This window comes from Pleurodeles waltl, chromosome 11, assembly GCF_031143425.1.
Source record: "Pleurodeles waltl isolate 20211129_DDA chromosome 11, aPleWal1.hap1.20221129, whole genome shotgun sequence".
Taxonomy (NCBI): domain Eukaryota; kingdom Metazoa; phylum Chordata; class Amphibia; order Caudata; family Salamandridae; genus Pleurodeles; species Pleurodeles waltl.
In genome coordinates this window covers 922,482,276-922,499,832 of record NC_090450.1, presented here as the reverse complement: position 1 = coordinate 922,499,832, position 17,557 = coordinate 922,482,276, and the positions used below count along the sequence as shown (strand labels likewise).

At 45.7% G+C, this 17,557-nt stretch overlaps 1 protein-coding gene across 2 annotated transcripts in view; it reads right to left on the bottom strand.

The window, feature by feature from the left end:
• The window catches only part of KNTC1 (kinetochore associated 1), a 495,394-nt gene that overhangs the window by 14,146 nt on the left and 463,691 nt on the right, over positions 1-17,557 (bottom strand). For both annotated transcript variants that reach the window (XM_069214955.1, XM_069214954.1), the window contains exons 61-62: positions 8,964-9,053; positions 5,304-5,449 (exon numbers count right to left, since the gene is read on the bottom strand). In XM_069214955.1, coding sequence (XP_069071056.1) covers positions 5,304-5,449; positions 8,964-9,053 — 236 coding nt within the window. The remainder of the gene's footprint in view (positions 1-5,303; positions 5,450-8,963; positions 9,054-17,557) is intronic.

Sequence of the window (17,557 nt, the reverse complement as noted above, 5' to 3'; positions counted from 1 at the left end):
GCCTGGCTGATGAAGGGTGATACCCTAAAACCGGTCCCAGGATGCTTGTTTCCTGTCCAGGGAGGACCTGGCCTGGCAGTTCGGGCTGGAATGTTCCCATAGAGAGCAGGGTCAAGACTGATTCACATATGGCTGGGTCCAAACTAGGGTGACAGGCGAGCAAAATAACAATGGTTTAAACCCAGATCTGTGACTGAGGGTAAGTGTTTGAAAAGTTTCAACACTCCATCCATCATTTTAGTTCGTTCTGTGATGTTGCCTTGAGAATTGACAAAGACATAGCAGCGGCATATCTGCTTGTGCAGAAATGCTCTCACATGTAATATAATGCACCCTGCCTTAGGGCCGCAAGGCCTGCTAGAGTGGTGACTTACATAAATAGCATGCAGTGTTAGGGAGTATGGCACATAGGCTGTGTGCCATGTCCTGTTTCACTCTGGTCTGCAACAAGACACACAGCCTGTCATGTGCTTGGTGAAGAGTGCCTTAAGGGGGCACAATTTGTGCTGCAGCCCTTAGGGTCCCTCTTTAGTACCTCAAGTCCTAGGCCCTAGGGGTACCATTTTGTAGGGACTTACAGAAGGTGCTAAAGATTTTGCCAATTGGGGAAACAAATATGCAGATTTGGGGAAAGAGATCTGGCACTGGGGACCAAATTAGCAGGAACACAGTGCACATTCAGTCGAAATTACATCAGATATCAGGCAAAAAGTCGGGGGTGCCTTTCTATAAGGATCGCCAGCCAGCGTCCTTCCTGGGCACCAGGAAATGCCAAGAATAGAACCCCAGCCCACTTTCCTGCTCTGGCACCAATTGCAGAGATCCTTTCTTTAGCAAGGCTACCACGTCCTAATGCACAATATTCAGATATTTCTGTAATGGGAAGGCCTGTCTTTGGGGCAACATGGAGAAATGTGGGAGGGGTTCCCTTGGATGTGTAAGTACCCCATTTCAGCCACTTGAAAGACCCATTGGCCTGATGTTATGCCCTTCTAAGCTGGTTTCAAGAGGGAAATCCGGCCTCCCACAAGGCAGGGATGCTCCTTTAGGGACAAGCTAAGTGGGCTCCCCAGGGGGTGCCTGGAAAGCTGAAGAACGCCTTATCTGGTATAGACAGAGACTAGCCACAGATTCCTTAAGTTATCTTAGAATGCTCCCCCAAGCGTCAGACTGGATCCGGAAACTTTTCTTCAGCCAGTAGGCATAAACACTGTTCTAAGTACGAAAAACACAGTAAAACTGGTGGACAAAAATGGCCAGAGGAACTGCTTCTCCGGATCCGTGTTGCTGCGTGGAAAAGAACTAATGTTAGCACGTCGGGGGAGGGAATATATGGACTCCATTGATGTCATATCCGGGGACGACATCGCCACGGAGTCGCACAATGCCCTCTACCGACAAGCAAAAGTGCTGCTGAAGAAAAAGTTTCCAGATCCAGTCTGACACCTGGGGGAGAATACTAAGATAAGATAAGGGATCTGCTGCTAGTTGTCTCTATCAGATGATGATGTTGAGGAAAATTCTGTTGACTGGTGTTATCCTCATCATTTCCCTCTGTAGTGGCGAACCACAGGGTTGTACTGTAGTTGCTGCAGAACTTGCGCTGTCTGACGATGCCTGAACTGGAAGCCTTTGGAGAATATATGGCATTTCCAAAGGAGCAAAATTCTTTCTGGAGAGTTTGAAGTCCTATGTATCTGAATTACCACATCTTGAATCGCTTCAAAGCTGTATATGCTTTTCCCCTAAACAGATGCAGGGTGGCCTGCGTGTCCCTTGGATCTAATGTAACAGCGGAGAGAATGTACAGACAGGGGTGGTTTGTGAACGTATGGAGAGATGATCACGTAGCCACCTGACAAATGTCTAGGACAGGAACTCTGCAAGCCAACGCAGCGGTAGCAGCCTTGGCACTAGTAGAATGAGCCCTTAACCCTTTGGGAACTGCTTCTTGGCCAATGTGTAACAGATCTTGATGCAGAGCATGATGCTCTCTCACAAACCCCACAAATAGTTGATTGTCTACTTCGTGTTCTCTGGTACTATCAATGTAAAAGCTCAGAGCTTTTTTGGAGTCTAGGCGATGGATACTCATCTCCTAGCACAGAAAGACTGCATTTATTAAGACTTCAAAAATCCATATCTTCAAACGTACTTAACCAATTTTGATGATCTTGGTCTTAAAATCTATATAAAAATCTGAGTATTTTTATAAATTGGTCTTGAGTTATTCCTTTGAGTGTGTGTGTCGCATGATTGATACTGTGAGTACAACAAATGGTTTGCAAAGGGGAAGGCTATCTGCTTCTTGCAGCAGGCTTGGGGGTCAAGTTTCAAGGGCGGTAAGCCTTTTGGAGCTCACCGGCACTGCACATTCCTGGGGGAGGGGGTGTTAGCTCCTTCACCCACGAAGGGCATTGTTTTGAAAACCAGAGCGAAAGGCTCTCCCCCAGGGTTTGTATATTGGCTGTCTGGAGGTGGCAGGCTGGATAGAACCAGTCAGCAACCATGCAAGGGTAGTTGTTTTTTGCTGGGGCACCTCTGATACCAAACAACCCAGGGTTCAGAGTGGCCATCATGTAGCTGGGAAACTCGTGTTGACCAGTGTCCAGCACATGTATTGGCTTCTCTGTTCACTCACTATGTCCCAGGTTTAGCAAGGACACAGTGGGGGCATACTGCTCATGCAGTTATGCCCTCACATATAATATGGTCCACCCTGCCTTAGTGATGTAAGGCCTGCCAGAGGGGTGTCTTACACATAGTACATGCAGTGTATGATGACAGGGCACACAGGCAGTGTGTCATGTCAAGTTTGTGTTTTAAGGTTGCACCAGGTCACTCAGCCTGCAATGGCAGTGCTGGGTGTATCTGGATGCATGGCCCTAGAGGATGGCACAATCAGTGCTGCTGCCCTCAGGGCTCTACCCCTAGTTTACCCCATGCCCTGGGTACCTAAGTACCTTTTACTAGAAACTTATAGTGGTAGCTAAAAGTGTATCCAATTTTGTTTACAATATTTTAGGGAAAGAACACTGGCACTGGGAACCAGGTAGCAGGATCCCAGTGCACTCCAGTCTAAGTTGCATCCAGAAGCCAGGCAAAAAGTGCGTGTGTGGGTGGGGGGTGGTGGTACAACAACAAGGTGCCAGTTTCCCACAGCTTAAACCATCCATTGCCCCTGCCAGCACTGTCAATTACAGTACCAACACAACATTTAACCATCACTCTCCTACAAGTATGAAAATTCATACTATTCAAGGCCCTCAAACTATAAGAATGGCTTGGGTGGCACATGTTAGTGATTGCTAATGTATATCAGATTGATAAACATCAGCTGGTGTGCTCATACCCAAATCTGGCAGATAGTGCCACCATGTAGCACACTGTCACAAGTGTCGGTGTTAAGAATTAAGTGATGGTGCTGAACGGCAGAAGCCACTGACTCAAATTAAGCACTGCACTGCGGATTAATAAAGGAAGAAGGAGAAAACAAATGTTGGAATCCTCCTCAAATATGAATCGGAACAGGTAAGTTAAATACTGAGGGCTGGACAGCCAACTGTAAGAAGGCAGAGAGATAGCCTTTAACTGTGCCCAAAGCAAAGCCTTGCTGGGTGAGGGACAGGACGCACAACAAAGCATCAGAAAACCTGACTTGGAAAAGGTCCAGGCCAGGTACTGTACCATGTTGCAAATTTACACCAACAACAGGCTATACAGTTTTTGTTGAGGGACCCCAGGCAGCCCAGATGAGAACAACTACCTCTAGAGGAAGGATAAAAATGTCCAGCCGCCTCTGCTCAGTCTCCAGTCTCCAACCATGAAGGTAGAGATTGCAGAGGCCCAGGTGCAGGACCCTGCCCCATTGCTATGACAATAGTTACTCCCAGAGGGTTAGCACAATCAGAGGGCAGATAGCCCATGACCTGAAGAGCTATGGGTACTTTACTCTCCGTGCCCAGTCAGTCCTGATCTTCTTAAGAACTCGGAGCAGCAGAGCTATCCTCAAGAAAGCATACAGGAGCTCAGAGTCCTACTGTAGATGGAATGCTAGAGAGAGGTGCCTTGGAAACTCCAACATGCACAACTGTTGACATTGCAAATTCACTGTGGTACTGAACAGATTGAGCCAAGGTTCTCCCCATGCTTGGAAGGGACCTTGGGCCACCTCAGGGTGCAACTGCAACTCGTGATCCACTAGGCATTGACAGCTTAGTTTGTCTGCCCGGTCATTTATAGATCCCACCAAGTGGTTCAAAATCAGGAAGATTTATTGATGGTCCAGCCACTTCCAGTGGTGCAGCGCCCCCAGGCACAGGATCAACAACCCTATCCAGCCCTGTTTCTTGAGATACCACATAGCAGTGCTGTTGTCTGTGAGCATCTGCACCAGCTTTGCCTTCATGGAGGGCAGGAAGGCTTTTAAGCGCCAAGCTGAAGGCTCCCAGCTCTAGAAGACTGATTTTGAGCCAGGCCTCTGTCAGAGTCCACAGGCCCCTGATCTCCACTTCTCTCAGGTGGCTGCCCTAACTCAAAAGCAATGCATCACTCACTACTACCAAACAGAGGTCAAGCTACCACCACTGCAGGTCTTTAGAAGTCTCCTTAGAGAACTGGACATGGTCAAAAGAGTTTCCCTTGATTCTGGGTGACTGAGACTTCAGATCTCTCTGCGTGCAATCATAAATGCCACATGCGTGCTTGATGCAGGAGGCCATCAGTTCCAGCAGCCTCTGAGTCAACCTCGCTGAAATCCAGGACAGAGGCCGAAATATCAGGCTCACAGTCTGAATGTCCTGGATTCTCCTTTCTGGGGAAGGGCACGAGACTGGGCTGTGTCCGGCATATCCAAAGCTACCATCCAGTCACCAGGGTCGAGGGCAGACAATGGATGAGGCCAGAATGAGCATCTTAAATTTGTCTTTCAGAAGGAAGGCATTGAGACGGCACAGGTCCGAAATGAGACAAATTACTCGATCCTTCTTTAGCACTGGGAAGTGGCCGTGGCAACCCACTTCCGGTGCAGGTACCCTCTTCTTAGCCCCTTTAGCCAATAGGGCTTGCACTTGTAGCACAGGCTAGATCGCTGTATTATTTGTTTTGTTTTTTTCCACAGTGAAAATATGGCTCTTCAAGTCACTTTAAGCAAAATGTCAGGTAACAGGTTAAAAGCAACAATGGGATGGAATAAAGGATAGGAATAGTAGAGATGCTGGGCAACATACGAGATGACTGAAATGTTATACGTATTTATTGAGAGCGGGCTTTGATGTGTGTCAAAGGTTCACTTAGAAACTTACCAACTATTGCTTACAAAGAAATCCACCAATTCCTTCACACGGTTGGTTGCAATAACCTGCTGCTTCAGTAAACTTAAGTGCTTGGTCTTCACAAACTTTCCAAATAGCTTCTTGTTTATTATGTGCTCCAGAATCAAATCTTGGATCTGCAATGGATAACGAGCAGAACAACTGTGGTTATGGAAAGACAATGGGATTCAGTTAGATTTTTTTTTATTTTTTTTATAGACAACAGAAACCAAAAGCAGATCAGACTGGTTATTACATTCTGGTGAAGTGAGAATACAACTTTTTAAGAAAAATAATTTGCTGGTCTGATGTGACTGTAAGATACCTCCCCAACTGCTTGCAATACAGTTAATGGCTTAATGTGTGGTGCTTTTGCGTTTGAGCGAGAGACCCGTCAGGGCAAGGATCCTCTTTGCTATTAGCTATGGACCTCTTAGCCAGGCAGGTGCAGGACAAACATATCCAGAGGGGCCTCTCCTTCTGCAGTGGGTGCCTGCTGCTATCCATCTATGCTGACGACATGCTGAGGTCAACTTGATTCCACTGACCGAGAGGTTGTCAGATTCATAGCACGGTCCTGTCACTATGGACTCCCCTACCAGCTGGGTGACTGACTCAGTAAAACATCTGGGCATATTCATCCAGAGTGCCAGAGCAGGTAGTCAGGCTTAATTACAGGTGACAATTTAGCAAACCAGGTGGATCTGTGGCTCTGGCTTCCTGTCTCTCTGGCTGGCAGGGCGGCCCTGATTAAGGTGGTGGTCCTCCCTAAACTACCTTATTGATTTACAAATATCCCTATACCCCTGAATATCAGTTTTCACTACGCTCTGTGCCCTATTGAAACGGCTACCCTGGGCGAACAAAGCTGCACAGATTGCCTGGCATATGTTGGTCCTGCCATTCGATCGTAAACGATTCGAGATCGCTGCCCCCAAAATCTACTATTTACTGGTGCAGTGTCAGTTTGAAAAATGTTGGCACAACCCCGATGCAGGCATTTCATATCTGTTTCCAGAGCGAGCCCAAACTGACGGCTTCCTGTTGACCACAGGGAGATACAGACGGGGCCACTACCTGTTGGGCTTGGAAAATCTTATGTCGCAAGGCTGGTATGGATGACCTTTACTCCCCAGCCATTAAACTACATTTGAATCCCATTCGACCACTTATGCTCGAGTGCACAGTACAAAATACGTTATCAAAAATGGCTCCGGCAGAAGTGGGCCAACTCTACATAAATGGCAACTTTATATCCTTAAAACAACTCTGCTACCGAAGAAATGTGAACACCCTTGATATATTTATATATGCCCGCTTACGGGACAGTCAAAAAGACATGCCCTGAATTCCCGCAGGGACCCGCTGAATTTCAACTCTAACAGTTTCTCACATTAATGGATACCAATCGCGGGGTCACTAAACTGTATAGTTTGGTATCTTAATTCCGGACAGCCAAGACCGATGTGGTTAGGGAGGGCGGGGAGCGGAACCTGGTATCCCTCTATCCGCCGAGCGGTGGAAGTACTGCTGCCAAAAGACAAGTACTGTGTCTATGAGCCACAGGCATAAGTTGTTACATTATACAGTTCTCCATAGGACCTACATCACCTCCCAAAAAGAACATAGGATCGACCCAACATTCCTGAACAGCTGCCGCCGCTGGAAACAGGACAATGCTGGATTCTTGCATCTTGCCTGGTAATGCCCTACATCCTAAATTACTGGCGTGAGACTATAGGTGTGATATCTAACATAATGCAACATACTTTACGGACAGACCCACTAATAGCCCTGCTGGAATACATCAAGGAGATTGCAGACGGAATTAAGCCCCTCACGGCGATGGCCCTACTGCAAGCCAAATGTAGAGTGGCGATGACTTATGGGCGAACTGGAACATCTACTGTTTCTGAATGGCTGAGGGATATGGAGATTTGCAATGATAGGACTGATACACATACATTAATGCAACAACCCACGTCTCCTCCCCGAGGTATATGGGGACCTTATTGCACTTATCTTCTCAATACCTTGTCCGATACCCAGCCGGTCCAGTCGCAGGAGGACTCAGGCCGGGACACTAAGCCTCATACCATCCACCCTCACCGCAGCAGCGATCTGACTCAGTAGCCTCCTTGGTCTCGGCTGTGCCCTGATGCATATTTGGATTGACACGTTGCTTCTTCATCATCACTGTGGTTGTCTGCCGCGTACATTCCTTTCCATTGTTTCCTATATGTAATCTACTGCACGATACTGGATTGAATACTGTCTGACTCGACTGGGATATATTTTCATATGACCATGTGTTGTTGATGTGTATGTTGGATATGAATAATTGCTAATAAAAACAATAATAAAACAGAAAAGTTATTGGCAAGTAAAACTTATACATGGGATTTGGATTGACCAAATTTGTCTTCTTCACTCGTTTTCCTTCTTCACGCGTACAGCTTTGCTAAGAACGTCATTTTGCAGATATAAAAGTGCATTTTATAGTGCTGATCCTTTTAAACAGGTCACCACCTTCAGACAACCTGTTGTCTCCTGAATAAAACTACTTAAACCATCCAAAACTGCAAAGCAGATGAGCAAAATCAACTACATACATCAAACTGCACGGTTGGGAGGATTAGACCGGTTGTGTTTGATAGTTTCTTCCAGCCGCATCACCCCTATCTCCTGCTTATAAAAAATACCAGGCTGTGGCTGAGATTCCTTATGGAGTTTACAAATCATACATAATAAGGCTGGCGCGAGTGAAGGCTGATTTCTTAGAACGTGTTAAATTTCAAGTTGTGCAAAAAAAAAAAAACATTAGTGAGATTGAGATTGAGTTGAGTGCGGACGTTTTAGCAACAAGCATCTCTCTCATCCCTTGTACCTGGATAAATATAGCGCTCTACATTCGTTTGTGCTGGAGTGGAGCAGGAATGAATTCTATGAAAGAAAATGCACATATATTCTAAACGAAATCGTAGGAAATACACAATCATGCGACAAAATTATGCAATACTTACCAACTGCAGGGACTCAGCATTTAGGGTTGCCAGACTGCTTTATTTCAATAAAACGTCATGTTTTCATTTCTGGGCTTGTATTTGACAAAATAATGCATTGAGGAAGTTCTATTGCTAGTACGCTTGAAATGATGGAAAGACTAGAAAACCTGACGACAGAAATTTGTAAAGAGAAATCCAGGGATGACGATAAAGTGTCTGGATCAACTGTCAGGCAACCATGCCAACAAGGCCTGCTTTTCAACACAAAGGTTATTTAAGTCTACATGCTCTTACCTCAAGTGCTTAATTTAAGCCGGTGGTTTGCGGTGCGGGGCACCGGCATTTATTTTTAGGGGCCGGCACTTATTTTTCTGTCTCAGGCATTTACTGCGAGCAAAACACACAGATGGGAAAGACGGGGTAAGATTAAAACGGACAAGCGTCACAAAGGGAGAAAGCAGAAAGCTGCAAGAGTGAGCTGAAGGGCCAGGGAGTGGTTGTAAATGGATCAAAGAGGCCCGAGATGATTTCAGGATTATGCTGCCTCAGGATTCTGTGCTCGCACGTTAAATTGCAGCTGCCGTGCGTTTCAGAAGGGAACTTTGGGCACCAGCACGTTTTTATTTACAAATTAGGCACTGCTTACCTCAGATGCAAAGCCTGCCACCTCCCCGGTGCTCAGGTGATCGACCACTTGCTGCAGAGCAGTCTCAGCGTTGCAGGAAGACAGGAAGCCCTTGAGGGGATAAAATAATAGGCGTCACCTCTTCCGCGTATGCAATAAGGTGGGATTTTAAAACAGATAAAGTCATTGAAGGTTTCTGACAATGGACATCAGGTGAACCCTGGATTTATAGTAGAGTCATCTATTGCATACAGTGGCTTGAGTGGTGAAAGTTTAACAAGCTGTTGTTTCATACACCATACCGTCAATAACAGTCGTATTCCTGGAGCTTTTCTCATTGACTGGTTCTGGCTCTGAGTTGAACTCATTGATTTCAAAATCACAACAATAAAAAAAAAAAAAATTGAAAACAATCCTTAAAAAACAGTTTCTATAAAAATTGTATTAAGTTATTATCTTTGTAAAGAAAACCACATTACAAACGAAGCATACATGCTAGCAAAAATTCATTTTGTATACATAGAACAATAAGGCAATACATTTTTCATGTTGAGGCATAGGTTTGTCAGAAGAGGTGGAAAGATTCTTGCACTGGGGTAAAAGAAACCAGAAATTGAGACACTTATTCTCTGTAGAGTTTAATAGTACATTTTAAACTTTTCCTTTTTAGTAATTATAATAACGTTTGAGTTTTATTAAGCATTACTTATTTACAAAAAACGGTATTGCTTTCATATGAGATATAATTCTCAAAAATCATTTTAACAAAACAGACTTTCCAAGTGATTTATGCTTTTGCTTTTAGGCGGCTGATCAAATAGGTGAAAACCTATTTACTATTCTCATATAACATATAGGTTTCTTGCCTTTCAATGTGACCCCAGGTGCAGGAAACTTACATTTGAAATGGGGGCTTTGTGGATGAGCTGTTAGCAGTTGTTCAAACTGACTATAAGAGCTTGATGGGCAATAAGGTTCAACTCAGAAAAAAATACAGCATCAATATGCTGAACTCCAGGGACAAGACGAGTATTCTTATTGGCAGACACTGCCCATCTGACCAGCAGGTGGTATCGACGAGACTCTATGTGATGGTTGGCTCATAAGATTTTAGCATCATTTCCCAAGGGAGGCTTCACATGACCAAAAACCAAGTGACCAGGTTGTGCCTGAACCTGCAGCGGCCTGACCTCCTAAAACCAGCTTGAAAGAGCTCGACTTGATACCAATGGATGCAAGAAAAAAGTTTAAAGTATCATATAGAAGGCTGACTAATACTGGGGCACAAGATCAAAATACCAATGGAGACTGCCACCTACAAGTCTAACAGAAACCTGCCGCCAGAAACAGCAGCAAGCCAAACCTACCAACAAGCCCCCAAATGGAACAAGCACAGAAGAACACATTATTTTCCTTCAGTAATGCCTAAAGATTAACTGCAGATTCTTCAACTATTGAATATTCCTCCAGGCATCAGACTGGACCCTGAAAAGTTTCAGCAGTACCTCTGAGTGCCGGTAGGTAGTGTCCACAACAGCATCGATTTGCTCCAGAAGTGACGTGCGGAAAAATCACTAGGTGTCACTCGTGCAAAGTGATGTTAGTTGCTGTCTGGGCTGTGTGCGACTCAGATGCGGAGCCTAATAGGAGATTGGCTTTGGCCAGTGTGCAGACCTCTAAAGAGGGACGTTTTTAGGTTAAAAGAGTGACGGATGGGAGATTCGGTGAGGAATCTGCCGTTAGATAGAGCCTGTATTAGAAATGGAATTACCCAAGGAAAGTAACTTGTTCTTCTGTTACACTTCTAACTGCAAATTCCTCAACTTTTGAATAAATACAAAAGGAGCACCATTCAGGAGGTGGGCCTGGGTACTGGGTCAAACGAAAAAGTCCTGAAGGACAGAGCAGGCAAAATACCCAACTCGATAGACCTGGCTGTCTAGACAATAATGCTTAATAAACGTAAGGAGTGGCACCCATGTAGGCGCCTGACCAATGCCCAGAAGGACACTTCACGCACCAAGGCAGAGGCAGCAGCTCTCATTCTGGTGGAATGAGCACGCAATCCATGCAGAGGTTGATTTTTGGCTAATACCTAGCAGATTTCAATGCAGAGTATAATCCAATGGTAAATGGTCCTCTTCTACACTGCCTTGCTCTTCTTTGCTCGGGCGAATCCAATGAAGAGCTGATCATCCATACAGTGTTCTCTGCTATGATCGATAAAAAAAGGAAGGACTCTTTTGAGATCCAACCAGTGGAGTCTCTCCTTCTCCTTTAGAGGGTTGAGGTGGAACAAAGAATGTCAGAAGGGTGATATTCCACCAGACGTGAAAAGGAGTCACCACTTAAGTAAGAAAGGATGCTGGATTTTCTCAAAACCAGTTTGGGTAAAAAATGGTTTATGGTGGATTTGTAGCTCGCTCACCTGCCGTGCCATTGTCGTGGCGACGAGGGAGGCTGTCTTAAGGTACATAGCCATAGCAGACAGCTGTGCATTAGTTCAATGGGAGGTCACATAAGTAATCTAAGAATTAAGTTTAGGTCCCACTGGGGCATAATGAACAAAGGAGGAAACATATTTTGCAAACTTTTCAAACAACACATCACAACAGGTGATCAAAACAGAGACTGTTGATCCAGCAGACATAAAAAGTCAAAAAAACTAATGGTTACCCTTTAACTGTGCCGAAGGAAGAAGTTACTGATCTTCAGTAATGCTCTTTCTCGCAGAGACTTCGTCTAACCACAGATTCCCTATCTTTTGAGTATTCCCCCAGACTGGATCAGCAAAATCTTCAGCAGTACCTCTGACCAGAGACAGCAGTACCTCTGGCCCCAGCGGCTCCACATCAACGTCATTCTCCACCAGATGTGACATGCGTGGGCCTATTTTGGCCCCTCCCCTGTGTAATGACAGTAGCTACTTTCTGACTTGTCTACGCCTGCTGACACAGAGCCAAAATCAGATCAACTGGGACAAGTGTGCAGATCTCTACGTTAGAATCTTATTGGATTAAAGAGCGCAGTGCACTGAGCAGGGAGGTGGGAGGGTCGGTGAGAAATCTGGGGCTAGATTAAGCCTCTACTAGAAAGATCGATCCAGCACGAGACGGTCCTTTTCTGCACAGCCTTGACTTTCTTTGCTCCAGAGAATCAGATAAAGAGCTGATTATCCTCCCGTTGTTAATCCGTATGATCAATGTAGAACCTGAGAGTCTCTCCTTCTCCTTGTAAGAGTGAGGTGAAGCAAAAACGCAGCAAGACTGATGCTGGAAAAAAATATATGAAATGGAGTCACTATCTTCGGAAGGATGGAGGCTTGAATCTGCAGAGCCAGCTCCTCAGGGTAGAAAGTAGTGTAGAATGGGTTAACAGATGGGGCCTGTAAATTGGTCACACGCTGCACCAATGTTATCGCGACAAGAATACTTTCTTGAGGGTAAGGAGCTGTACAAGGGTAAGGATGTAGGGGGCAATCAGTCCCAGCAGCCTGGAGAGACTCAAAGGACACACACATGAGGAATAAGTATAAATCCCATTGGGGCATAACAAACGGGGGTGGGGAGGAAGGAGACACATATTGTTACATCTTGAGTAAATGCATCACAAATGCTGATTTGAATAGTGAGGGCTGGTCTGGCAACATAAAAGGCCGATCCAGCAAACATGTACCCTTCAATGCTGCCCAAAGCAAGGTCTTGCTGGGCTAGGGGAAACACAAACTTCAGCCACAAACTTAACCCAATGGCAGGCATACACAGGTTTGGTTGAGGGACGTGCGGCTCACAAGATGACAAGAACTTTGGGAGGAAGGTCAAAAGCACTCACCTGTTGCATTCAATCTCCAAGTATGGAGTTGTAGGTTTTGCAGGTTTGGGTACAGAATCCTACTCTGATGCCGTGTCAAAAGATTCTTGTGGTATCTTTATTAACATCTTCCTACTATTAAATCCTTCTAGTTCACATGCAAGATACATAGCTTAACACATTCTAGGAATGCAAGTGCTTTTAGAATGTTCAAGGCTTTGGAATCATTATGTGGAGTCAGTTAGCAGCCTGCCATGCTGATGGATGGAACGTTTCTGTATGCTGAAATGTATAATAAACTTTCTCATCCTAAAACAACGCTTGATGGTGATTCAACCGCTATAGAATACTCCCAAAGAGGCAGCCTAATCGGAAGACAAATGTTCTTGCCCAAGAGTTCAGGATAGTATACTCTCTGTGCCAAATAAGGGGTTAATAGAATGACTTTGGCCCAGTCAGGAGTAGTATCAGCGGGAAGACGTAGCGGAGTCTTGAGTTCCACTCTACACAAAATGCGTCTCAGTGAAATCCAGCTTGAAATTACAATGTGCAAAAATGTTGACATTGCGCGTTCTCAAAGGTGGCACAAAGACTGAGACAGCTCGCCCCACTGTAGAAAAGGCCCTGCAGCAACTCTGTTGGAACCGCCATTCATGATTTGAAAGGCATTGACAGCCTAATTCGTCTGATGTGCCTTTCAGGGAGCCTGCCAGGTGCTACATCACCAGAAGAATTCCTTGGTGGTCTAGCCACATCCAGAGACAAAAAGCCTCCTGGCACAGGATCCATGAGCAGACCCAGTCCTAACTATTGCAGTACCACATGGTGGTGGTGGTGGTGTTGTTCATGAGCACCTGTGTCAGCTTCCCTTTGATGGAAGGCAGGAAAGCTTTCAACACCAAGTGGGTGGCTCTCAGCTCTAGATTGCTGATATGGAGCTGGCCCCTGCTGGAGACCAGATGCCTCGGACCTCCACCTCTCCCAGATGGCCTCCAAACCTCAGAAGTGATGCACCAATCACCACTGTGAGCTCTGGTTTTGGTAAGATGAGGCGTCTGCCACTGACCCAATCCTGGTGCCACAGCCACTACTGCAGATCTTTAGCATTATCTTCCGAAATCTGGACCAGAGCTGAAAGATACAACTGGAGCTGTGCCCACCCGGCCTTCACATCCCATTGCAGAGCCGACATACTTCATTTGGCAGCCTCACAGTCATCCTCACTGAGATTCAGAACAGAGGTTGAAACAGCGGTATCATAGCCAAATGCCATGGACTCTCTGCTCTTGGGGACAGGTGTGATACTGCACTGTGCTCAGAATGGCTCCAATAATTGGGAGCATCTGGGAAGGAGCCAGGTGTGACTTTAGCATGTTCATACTGAACACCAACGATGTTAAGAGACTCACTGTAGACTGAAGGCCTGGGGCAAACCCCCCTTCAACAGCTAGTCATCGACGTAGGGAAACAACTGCCGTCACTTTTGTGAACACCTGAGTAAAGGCCAAAAGGAAGCACAGTGAACTGAAAATGCTTGTGGCCAACAGTTAAATGCAGATAACACCTGTGGGCCTGCAGGACACGGAGATGTAAATAAGTTTTGTGCAGGTACCATCCAGTCTCCAGGATCAATGACAGACAAGACCTGGTCCAAGGTTAACTTTTTCAACTGGTCTTTTTTTCAGAAAGGCAATGAGAGGGCAACGGTCTAATATGGGATGGAGGTTCCTGTCCTTTCTCGGTACCAGGAAATAGAAGTAGTAGTAACCACATCCGACTTCCAGCACTGAATCCTCTCTGCTTCTCCTTGGGCAAGAGAGTCTGCAATTCCTGCTGCAAGAGAGACAGATGTTCCTCTTTCAGCCATTCAGAAGCTGGTGGAAGGTGGCGTTTTAAGGAATGGCAAACCGTAACTCAGTTGTACAATTTGTAGGGCCATGTTATCACATGCCATCCTGACATAAAAGGTTTGTATCCTGCTGATGACACAGTGGCTGTGCCCTGCCAAGGGCACACTAAAGAGGTTTGGGAGGAGTGGCAGCTGGGGCTGTGGAAGATTGGTCAGCCTGCTGTTCTTGCTGCTCTCTTTGACAGGCACGGTTTCCATGGCCACAAAAAATTTGTGGAGATTGATATACCCGTTTGGGTTGCTGGCCCATACCAAAGCCCCAAAAGGTTTGAAACTGCTGCTGTGAGTGGCAAGGAGGGCAGAATGGCCCAAAGAGCTTGCAATCGCCTTGCTAGTACTTTATCATCAATCGAGAGATCCATAAAACTAGCCTCAACGTCTTTTGAAAAGTAGATAGACTGCATACAAGCATGCCTTTGGAGTGCCACACTAGTATCAATAGCCCAACTGAGGGAATCAGTTGTGTCTAGTCTGCAGCAGATGATACACTTGCTGCATTGCGGCCACCCTGCATGACCTGGGACACCTGGGCCACAGAGTCCCATAATTGTTGAGACTAACGCCCAAGAGGCAGCTAAGGTTCACTGATCGAAGGGCCAAACTTGTGAAGTTGCCGAAGGTTTTTATTCTCTTCAATTCTGTCAGCGGAGTAGAGGCAAAAGAATTTGTTTTCACTCAGTTGGCCGAAGCCTGCACCATGCAAAGCTTTCAGAAGTGAAGTGCTGGGTGTGAAAAGGGTGGCATCTAGCAGGGCAATGACGTCTGGTGATCTGGCGATGCACAGGTGGACCTAAACATGACTTAGCCAAGGTGCACAAGAGCGTATCTGTAAGGGCCTCATTAAACAGTAACAGAGGCTCAGAACTCATTTTGCCAGGTTGCAAAACCTGTGGCAGGCGATTAGTTTTGATATACTGAGTGGCAAAGTGGAGATCAAGAATCTTCGTCACCATTCCCATAACTGCAAAGAAGGCATTGTCTTCGGTGCCAAGTCCTGGTGGATTAAAAAAAAAAAAGTGTTTGGGGAGGTACCATCTTTGTATCAGTTACCCTCCAAGCATGGTTGGATGATCTCATTCACAACCAAAGCCCCCGTTGTCTGAATCCATGCCAAAAAGGTAATGAAAGATCTGAGCCCTATTGGAAGGTGGGGGTACTGTGTGTGAACTGGAAAGATGGTAGAGGGGTTGCAGTTCAAAGGAGTGCGCAGCCTCCTCGAGCTGATGCAGTCTTGCCATCATGGCTTAGCCATTGTTGTCCAGAGTCGATGGTGCCAGCATCTGCATCAGTGGAACCTGGTCTGGTGTAGATGTTGGTGGAAGGGAGGCAATCAATACCAAAATCATTCCAGAACCATGAACTGATCCCGAGGGCCTGCAGGTGGGAGCTCAGTTGAGAGGCCGCTTGGCTCCTTGTGGCATGAGGAGAGTGCCCTGGAGGCACAATGATACCCTTACACCTGATCAGGGGACCGAGAGTGGTGGGACAGAGCAGAGTCCTGCTTGGACTTTTTGCACCTTTTTTTTTATTTATTTCCATGCAGACTTGGAGCACAAAGACTGGTTGCGAGAGTGACCTCGACATATCTTTTGACCTCAACTGATCCCAGTGCAGAACTAGGAGTGCTTCGCCACAAAGAGCTTAAATTCTTGATCCCGAATGGCTTTGGTGTGCATCCAGCCACAATCACTGCAGGCCTTGGAGTCATGATCTGACCCCAAGCAAACCATATTGGGGTCAATCACGGACATCTGTTTGTGACATTTACAGCAGGGTTTAAACCCTATAGATTTGGGACGCTACATAATACCAATGCACCCTGAATTTTGAAAATATGAGACAAGAAAAAGCAATGACGAGGGGTAGCTCTGGATTTGCATCTATTGGCACAGAAAGAAAGGAACTGATGTCAGTATGCATGGGTGCATCTACATAGGACAGTGCACGTCACAGCTGGAAGGTATTGACATCAGTGTGGAGCCATCAGCTCCACCAGCTCCACCTAGCAGTAGTGTGCAGAGGTGCTGCTGAAGATTTTCTGAACCTGTCTTATGCCTACAGTAGTATTCAAAAGGTGAGGAATCTGCAGTTAGATGCCTCTATTAGAATTATAATTTGCACCTACCCGTTCTTGCTTCTCATTTTTAGGTCTGGCTTGACAGCACAGCCATCTCCAAGATTTAATATTATCAACTCTTTAAAATGAACCTGAAGTGGGCTATGGTTTCATCCAGAGAAGAATGACTGTCACCGGTTTGTCTATATTGGCTATTTGATGCATCATTTCACCTTCTGTTGGAATTCATGAGATACGTTTTTACAACTGAAAGTATATTCAACACTGTTTGTCACAACCAATTCTTTATTTCTCATGGGTATTCCTTACATAAAGCCATCCCTTTTTTGCTACTTTTCCCCAATACTGGTGAAGCCAAAAGGAGAGGTGTTTAATGTGATGAGCAGCATTTGTGCATGTCTTTGTGTACATATCTTGACAGATTAAAGCCAGACCTATTGACTTTACCAGTGCTTATATGTGTCTAGAGGTTTTTGGATTCCCCTAGCATTTCCTCCAATGTTTACGTTTCCTGATTTGATTTTTCTGTTATCATCAGGTCACTATGCATGTGTCTGCCTCCCTCTCAAGGATCGCTCGCAGTCTGACTGGCTTCTGGTTTCCGCCCATCTTGCTATGGCGGACCATTGTGTCCTTTTCTCACTCATACTGAAGATGCTCAGTTTTTTCCACTAACAAGATATGGTTTAGACAAAGGTTCCGGACTCTTGTAGTGAACAACAAGCGGGTTAACTGGAGCAACGTACTGACAATCAAGAAAGAGCATATCCATTATCTGGATGGTGAACAGGCGAAGGTTCATGTAGCAGCTCAAGTAGC